Here is a 9,114-nt window from a genome sequence, read left to right as displayed (position 1 = left end):
TATATATATGTATCTCCCCCAAGCCAAGTAGGATTTGTTTTCACTGAATGCAAAGAGCTGGATATGAAGTTTTGAGTAGTATGAAATTTTGGGTGACACAAACAGTAACAAGGAGGTGCGATTCCCGTCTCTGGCACACCTGACACACCTGCTCTGCTTTGTGATGTCTCAACTAGCACACGGCCTGCTGAGGGCTGGGCACCAGTGTGGACTAACCAGTGTACAGTGTGCATTCCGACCAGAGGGGCTGAGGAAAATACCACCAGTGACGCCCCTCTTCCTGAATTCCCAGACTCCTGCCCTCTACTCCATTTACCCGAAGTGAGTAACTTAAGGTAGTAACTGGATTCAAACGGCTTGAGTGTCTTTACTCAGTACAAACCATCACAGCTGGTTTGCAAGCGGTTTAGATACAAGTCAGCACCCCAGTCAGTTTATAAAAAGCTTGTAAATTGGTGGTATAAAGCCTCAGCTCATCCCCGTGACGTCCACCAGAGTTGTTCACTCAGTACCTTCAGGTAGCAATCTCGTTGCTCTTCACCGAAATCGCTGTCTTCGTCTTCTTCATCGCTCCTCCAGGATAAAGGTTCTGGAAGTTTCTTGTTCCACTGCTGCTCAGCAAGGCCAGGGCTTATGTCTTCCTGATCATCCTGCTGTGCAAGGAGATGACCAACAGTGGTCAGCACATGCGCGGGCACACCGACCAGGGTCCCCTCTCCTCTGCCTCCGCACACTCCCCTGCTGAGCCACTCCCCTAAGTCCACTTCCCTCCCCAAATTCAAGGCCATTCAGGAAATGGCAGGGAGGACAAGGGGGAAGAATGGACAGGTCATAACGTAAGACCCTCATGGGGATGAGGGTAGAGGGGATGAGAGGGGCCACACAGGACATTGTAGGGCAGCAAGTCATTCACTAGGACACTCTAATGTGCCTACGTGACATTCTGTGTTTGTTAAAACCCACACGACTGTATAGGGCAGCCCGGAGAGTGAGCCCTCAGGTAAAGCAGGGACTTTAGTCAATGTCAATGTACCAAGTCATCAGTGTCACAAACATCCCACACAGAATCCGTGTCAATAACTGAAGAAGAAACTGAGAGGTCAGAGGGGAAGCTCCCTGTATTCTCTTCTCCCACTACTTTCTCGCAAACTTAACACTATTCTAAAGAAATAAAGCCTATTTCTAAAAGTATTCTCACATTTATCTACATCATCATCTATTTTCCCAGACCACAGCTTTCCCATTGAATCTATCAAAATGAAAACAAAATCTGAAAAGAGACAGACATGCATGTGCAGGCTGCAAGAACACTGTTAAGTGTAAAAGCTCAATTTAGGTGTCAACTTTTATGGGTAAAGAAGGCACATCCTGGGATTCTTTGGACAATATCAGATCGTGTGGGTAGGAATATATTGAGTAATCTCAAAAGACCTTATTCTTCCCATTTTTTATCTTCCTCTTCTCTTTATTTGAACATAACTATTGATCGAATGCATTTGTGGGCACGAAGAGAGAAGGTGCGGAAAGGAAGGGCAAGACTAACCACCAGGGATTTCTCACCTCTGCCACTGTGAGAATGCCGTACTGGATAAACTTCCCTACTGTCTCGTGGCAAACTTGGTAAAATGTCTGGCAAGGCTGGAAAGAAGAACCATGAGAGTGTAAATGCCACTGTCCTCTACTTCTGTGCCATGGTAGAAAAGTTTGTACCAGATAGTTGCTAAGTGCTTCCATCAGTCACTGACTTCACTCCACTAGAAAGTCCACTGAGCCCCAGCGGCCTCCCTGCTGACAAAACATGGTCAAAGTCCAGAGGACACTCTTAACTGACTGGCTGAGTGACTGATGCTGCAGCAACCACTGCGGGCAGGGCTCCTGAGCTCCGTTCTCTCCAACAAAACAGAGCAAGTCTTCTCTCTGCAGGAGCTGCTGAGTCCCCACCGAAGAGCTCCTTCCTCTTTATAAGCTCTCAACAAACAACCTTTACCAAAAAACACTGGATACAAAGGTGGTGGATGAGAGGATACAATATGCAAATGATTCCAGAAAGACTCAGGGAGAGAATCACAGCACACGAGGGAGTCTTGCTCACTTGTACACCCTTGTATCCTGCCACCCATTGTTCATGCAAAGCAGATTCCCCAGCAGGGTCCCCGTCCCTCAAAGGTAACGAACAACAGGGAGGAGCCCTATTCTCATAACACAGATCCTGACATACATTCAAAGACACATGCATGTCAACTGAAGAGACTATTAGTATTCAAGTAAACTCTGAATTCTACTTGTTAATGAGTTGAGGGAGAAACATCCCTGAACTGCTAACTATGTATGCCTCACTCAACTGATTGCTGCTGCAAACCGAAGCAGGTTTGTTCGGTAGAACATTCATGAAAGGCAAAATTAAAAGTGGTGTTTATATTAAACCAGAAGGTGAAATGTAACATTCTGATGCTGTCCATCAGGGTCCTCCTCTGTAAGATGAGATGGGTTGAACAGGGGGTTTTGAAGGCAATTTCTGACTGCTCCTTTCTCTGGTTGTCATCCATGGGGAGAGTGTGAATTATTTACTTACCCCTGACCCAGTGCCTCCTGCACAGTCATTTACTTTGGACCTGACTGACGACATTGAGCAATCTGTCCTATTACTCCTGCTTATTGCATGAAGGGTTCACTGGAGCAGTGACCCTGAGAGCAAACCAAAATAGTAAGTGGCCACTGTTGGCTTGGTGACCACAGAAATCAGATGTAGAGAGTAAACTTTCCATAATGGACCAACCACTCCCAAAGGCAGTTTATGTTGTCATGAAAATTCTCGAGAACAGAACAGGCTGAAAACGTAAAGGGAATCAACACTGAGGACTCTTCACTTACAAGTGAGATGGTGCCTTCGTTCGAGAGCAGGTAGCACAAGCTGGTGGCCTTCTGTATCAGCTGCTCCTGGCTGACCAAGCTGGGAGGGCTGCCAGCAGGCCCTCCCGGCCACCTCTTGTTCAGAACCGCGTACAAGCTGCAGGCTGTGCAAATGAAAAGCAATGAAGTCCCTCAGTTCTCAATTTCCGTGAAAAACCTTCAGCAGATTCTGATAACGTGGATTATTTTAACAGATTTTTTTTTAATACATCAAAACAATGGCCTGCATAAGCTGAAAGAAATGGAAGCGAATCCCCTTAGGGTTCATGCTTTTTTATTCCATTCAGTCACAGCCTCAATTTCAATCAGACACCTTGTCTACCAGCTCCGCTCCCACTCTCCTCCTCTATGACTCTAATCACACACAGGCCCTTCCATGCACTCTATTGCGACTGCCATGCTTGTGTCTTATCTCTCAATAATTAGACCTTACACTTCTGGTAACAAGACACCTTAATGCTACTTCTTACTGGCAAGTATAATACTATGCATGCAGTAGTTCAGAACCTACATGTTGAATAATAAACGTAAAAATAAGTTATAAACTGTGACCTTGTAGCAGATACAATTTTCACTTGAAAACTAAACATATAGCAATGCATTCTCTGAAACGAGAGGCTACCATCCAGATTGAAGCAGATACCACTGATGTGTGAGGCCCTTTTCTTTTCCATGAGCAAACATGAAATCCTTTCAGGATCTGACGTACCCAGGATTGCCTCCATGATGAAAACATGAAGGACCCCATTGCTGTAGAAGTTGAGTTCAAACACAGATGGCACGGTGGTGCTCGGAGTGATGAAGAACTCATCGTTCCTGCTGGTGTGGGTGATTGTGACGCAATTGCCCAGCAACTGAATGGCATGCATGACCACGTCTTCTGAATTTCCCGAGAATCCCAGGTCAAAATCACGAGCCAGGACTTCCTCCTTCATCACAAAGAAGTCTTCCACCAACGTGGAAAGATCAATTCCCTAAAGATACAGACAGAAATGGCCTTGTGAGAGTGGAAAATCCCCTTACCCCAAAAATGATTTGGTGAGGTGTGTGTGTTTTTTTTTCCTAGGATTTTTCTGTAGCTCATGGTTGACATATAAGAAAACAGGATCTACAGGATCTAAAGACCAATTCAGAAAACTGAGTAAGAAGTTTGGGCACTAAGAATGTCAGAGAAGGTATGACATCATACATGTTATGAGCACATTACACTCAAAGGGAAGGGAAAGCCATCTGAAAGCCACTAGGGTTCAATTTTTGGCAAGAACTGCTTCCTTTTTAAGTGTGCACTGACAAATGTTCATGTGGGGCCTATATACTGACACAATACTTAATGTTAAGAACTGTGAACAAGACAAACACGGTCTCTCATCAGAACTGAGACAAGAGAATTGTGGACTGACAACTTGGGAATGACGGCCTGGAGTCACGAGGCTCGAGGGCAGGTGTCTGTGTACACATTTTGGGAGCTGTCTTGACTGTATTCTGTTATTCATCTGGATTATAACCTTTTAACTTCCCTAATAAGGTTCTGTGTGGTCTGTGAGGTATCACGTCAGATTTTGAACCTAGCAACCCAGTAAGATTGGTGTTGAGATGAGTAGAAAGAGGAATGGGAGCATGTGAGACATGTCTGATCTAATGGGAATTGGTTTTGATGCCGCAGATGGTGACAGTTCCCCTTTGTGAACTGGTAGAGGTCAGATATGACCATCCCCATAAGGCCTTTTCTCTTTTTACAACAAGCCAGAGTGGATCCAGGCTATTAGTGAAAAGATTTTGTGTGGTTCACACTGTCTGCTTAGCTCTAGGTCATACTAGGTCATATAACAGACATACCTGCCTGTGTCTGTAAAGAAGCAGGCAGGCCACGATGTGTGTCGACATAATGGCACAGGATTTGCTGGCAGCTGGAAGGTAAAAACAAAGCTTCAGTTACACATCCATTTAAAGAAAGTATTTAAAATTATTTTAGACACCACACAGCAGCAACACTGGGTGTTTCGGCGGTGGGTATTTTGATAGCCACTTTCTTTTCCAACTTTTAAAAAATGAGAATGGATTCTTTTTAGAATCAAGGTTTCAAGCAGGGGAGAAACACACTCAAATGTGCTCAGGAAAGAATCTTGAGGCCCATGGTAAGGCAAGACCAGGTACAGATAGAGTGGAAGGAGTGAGAGAAATGACAGAAAGCTCCACAAAAGCACAGGAGACAGCCAGGAGCAGGCAGTCCCAGGGCTGAGCCCAGGTACCACCACGCTGCCACAGGATTTCAATCTGCCTTCACTCCAACATTACACCACACTGTAAGCTGGGACTGAATACTAATTCTGTAGTCAACTCACAGCCACTCTGAGTCACTCCCACTGGAGTTATCTGCTTACCAAGCGCAGAGATTTCTGAGTGCAGAGCCATTAATTACTCAATTCATACTCTCCACAGCTGAAGCAAAGTTCAATATATACTAGACACTCAATATTTTGCAAATAAGCATGGGATTAGAAGGGAAAGAGACATGTAACCATCAAGCCATAATGTCCCAACTCATAGCTGACTCTCCATCAGGTTGTCAGAGGCTGTAAATTGTATGGAGGGAAAACTCCTCATCTTTCTCTCACGGAGGAACTCATAGATTTGAACCAGTTGCCTCTGGGCTGGCAGCGTAACTCCTTACCACTACGTCACCAGAGCTCCCTATCAACTTGGATACTGTAAATTAGTTTAAAGAAATAGCTTTATGAGTTAAAAAAAAAGGCAACAAATTATTTTGATATTACATTTGATTATATTTTTATGCCCAAAGCTACTATTACTATTTGAGCACCTACTGTGTATGAGGGATCAGGGGAGATATTATCTCAAATCTCCACATCATCATTTTCTCTAATAACTATGTATCACCTCCCCAAGTATTAAGGGATAAAACCAGAACATGAACTCGAAACTCGACCACTGCAGTTTCTAACACCTATATGGTTTGCACTACACGCTGCTGAATCCAAACAGGAGAATGAGTGTGCTGTTGAACTTACTAAACAGAATGTGCTCAGCCAGGTTTGCAATCAACCTTCTTCGAAATGCTTCTTCTGTTGCATTTCTGGACTCATTAATGGAAGTGTCTGTACCTTCATTAGCAGCATCACTGGGCCTGAAAAATTTTTTAAAGTTTGTTTTTTTTTTTTTTAGAAATGAGGTTTCCATAGGTCCCAACTTTTAACAAATCAAACTAGATGGGACAAATGTGTACATATAATACAGACTTCCAGACCTACTAAAAAATTCATTGCTATTGTGATGGAACCAAGTCATAGTTAAACCTCCAAAGGATTTTCAGAGTCTGAAATCACAAAGGAGAGGGCCTACTTTTCTCCCACAGAGAAACTGGCAGATTTGAACTTCTAACCTTTGGATTGGCGGCACAGCTTCCTAATGAGTAAGCCAGCAGAGCTTCATTTAGAACCACTACATGGTGTAAATTTTAAAGTATAAATAGATTCTATATATAGTTGTAGGTTTTATGGGGTTTTTCTAACTTCTCTTATGTAATACACTTTATTGTGTTTAATATACTCTCTTGGCTTTCATTTTCTAAATAATACTCAAAGTACATATTATCTAGTATGAATAAACATTATTTTGGTATATTTAAAGTCTATTGTCAGCTTGGAAGGAGGAGTGGCATCCACTTCCATAATAGCTTGCCTCCAGAAACCCTATGAACCTGAAGAGAGGATGAAACGCACCCAAGCGTTGAGGACTCTCTTTCATAGGGTCGCTATGAGTTGCCTGCGATTTGACGGCACTTAACAACAACAACAACAAAATCTATTGTCAGACAGAAGGTATAAAGCAAGACACATTTTAAAGCACTTCTAAAAATATAACACTTCCATGTATTTAAGTAAAGGTTTGGTATTCTGTCTCCAATAATTCAGTTAGAATTCTTTAAATAAAAAGTCTTTCTATATGTTGCATTTTTACATAAAATGCATACCTAAGCACTTGCCGAGAGAAATTCAAACATTCAAAAAGCAAAGAAGGCTCTCCACATGATTTACACGGAAAAAGATAATATAATGTAAAGAATCAAAATCCTTCAAACTAACATAAAAACAAGCATTTTCAATAGCCTTTGGGATAAAGTTACCCGGGTGAGGAATAAAAACATGAAATACATACTCTTCGTAAAATGTATCTGACTTTCTCTATGCAATATATAGATACATTAAAAAAATAGTTTTGCTAGTTTAACTAGGTATAAAATGTCTATAGTCCTTACCTTGAAGGAAGTATAGCTGGTAACAATGCCTGCTCCAAAGACAGTGGAGAAGACGCTGGTTTCTGACTTTGGCTTTCTAAGTATTCCTGGGGGGAAAATTATAACATACCATTTACTCTCATTTTCATATCTATATCTCTATATCTATATATAGATATATAATTTCATCTCCCAAAAGTTAAGAAGAGTTGTTTATAAAATGAGGTATGTTGTGGAATATTAGAGATATGTTTCTATCTTCTGAACTAACGAAATGATTCATTCCTAGAATGCAATTAAGCCTAAATAGTGTAGACACAAATAACAGGGTGATGCTTTAGCAAGTGTTTGAAAATGAAAGGAAAATATTAATGTTTTTCACCTTGTGATGAAATTACTTGGTATTAATAATGATCATCAACATTATCAATTTTTAAAGAAACTGTGGTAGTATTGTGTTGTAAGCAAACTCAATTAAAAAGACAAAAGGATAAAAAAAAAAAAAAGACAAAAGGACAAAGGAGCCATGCAGTAGTTTTTATAAAAACGAAAGTAGGAAGAAATGAGGGTCTGGAAAGCTGACAGTATATAGACCCAAAAGCATTTACACAGCAATTAGAAAGGTAGACTCTTCAAGTAAAACCAAGAGGACAGTGAGAGGGCGAAGCATGACCTCTGCTGGAATCTCTCTTCTTTTCATCTCTCATCCTTTACCAATTTGAAAATTGTAGACATTTAATTGTTTACAACTTCAGGGACCTATCAGTCCCTGACTTTTCAACAAGAAACAGCACCAACCCTTGCTTGGGACATATGTGTGCTAGAGTCTAAAAAACAGGATAGAACATCATCTTAGCTCGCCATTTTACCCAAAACTTTGAAGGGAAGAGTTCTGAAATATCTCCCATAAAAGTGATTTTCAATAAAAAATTGTTTTTAAAACTGATTTTATAATACAAAAAATACACACACACATACACACAAATATACGCATATCCGCCATGCACACAACAAAATGAAATTGAAACTTCTTGTGATTTTAAAAGTCAAGTCGACATGATGGCACACAACCACCACCACCAAGAAATATCAACTCTCATGTTCCTCAAGAAGTCACTCTCCTTTTATAACTTTCAGACTTCACTGGAAAAACGTAGGATGCACTGCTCTCATAAAGGTTTTCATTTCAGGGGAGAGGAAGAAAGCCCCCAAGTTATATGCTGTTGTTGTTGTCAGATGCCTGCCACTGATCAACTATGACTCATAGCAACCATAAACACAACAGATCTCAGCCTGGCCCTGACCTGCACCATCCTCATAGCCTCTGTCATGGTCAAGTCCAACAGAAAAGTAGTATCAGAGCCAGAACTAAAGCCCAAGTCTCCCGAGTCCAGATCAATGCTTCTCCAGCTTCATTTCAATAGATACTCACCTTTAAGGAAAATGGCTGTGCAAAGTCCACTCTGACGCAGCCATAGTTTTTCCGGAGCATTCGAATAACACCTCTTGCTACACTCCAAAGGCTCTCATTCTTCTTGGGTTTGCCCTAAAGCCCAATGTGGAAAGAATAATATGGTGAGAAATGAGGTTTTCATATATGCAAACAGTCTCTTAGCCAAATATTTGTCATAGCAATTGAAGGTTCATATTGAGAAAGACATCTTTAAATAGAGAAAAATCATACATTAACAGAGACTGGTGAGAAAATGTTCAGCATTAAAACATGCCAAAATTTGCAACTCTGCTTGGGAGAAATCATTCAGGCACGAAAGGAGAAAATAAACAAAAACACTACACTAAAAAAACCCCAATCATTTAACAATAATTCCTTTCATACAATGTTCACATGATTTAAAAATTACAACTCTGTTAGAATGGAATAAAAAAGCATATTGCTGTGTACTGCTGAGTCAGAACAAACCAGCAGCTGACCCTCCAGTGGATTTTCA

At 41.3% G+C, this 9,114-nt stretch overlaps 1 protein-coding gene across 1 annotated transcript in view; it reads right to left on the bottom strand.

Annotated features, from left to right (window-relative positions):
• GPAM (glycerol-3-phosphate acyltransferase, mitochondrial) overlaps positions 1-9,114 on the bottom strand; it is a 34,717-nt gene that overhangs the window by 4,068 nt on the left and 21,535 nt on the right. The window contains exons 10-17 of the mRNA XM_006879937.1: positions 8,598-8,711; positions 7,187-7,272; positions 5,940-6,055; positions 4,747-4,817; positions 3,620-3,884; positions 2,872-3,014; positions 1,561-1,638; positions 513-653 (exon numbers count right to left, since the gene is read on the bottom strand). Coding sequence (XP_006879999.1) covers positions 513-653; positions 1,561-1,638; positions 2,872-3,014; positions 3,620-3,884; positions 4,747-4,817; positions 5,940-6,055; positions 7,187-7,272; positions 8,598-8,711 — 1,014 coding nt within the window. The remainder of the gene's footprint in view (positions 1-512; positions 654-1,560; positions 1,639-2,871; positions 3,015-3,619; positions 3,885-4,746; positions 4,818-5,939; positions 6,056-7,186; positions 7,273-8,597; positions 8,712-9,114) is intronic.

This window comes from Elephantulus edwardii, unplaced genomic scaffold (genome assembly GCF_000299155.1).
Source record: "Elephantulus edwardii isolate Elephantulus edwardi_28Jun2011 unplaced genomic scaffold, EleEdw1.0 scaffold00006, whole genome shotgun sequence".
Lineage (NCBI taxonomy): Eukaryota > Metazoa > Chordata > Mammalia > Macroscelidea > Macroscelididae > Elephantulus > Elephantulus edwardii.
This window is presented reverse-complemented; position numbering and strand designations above follow the sequence as displayed.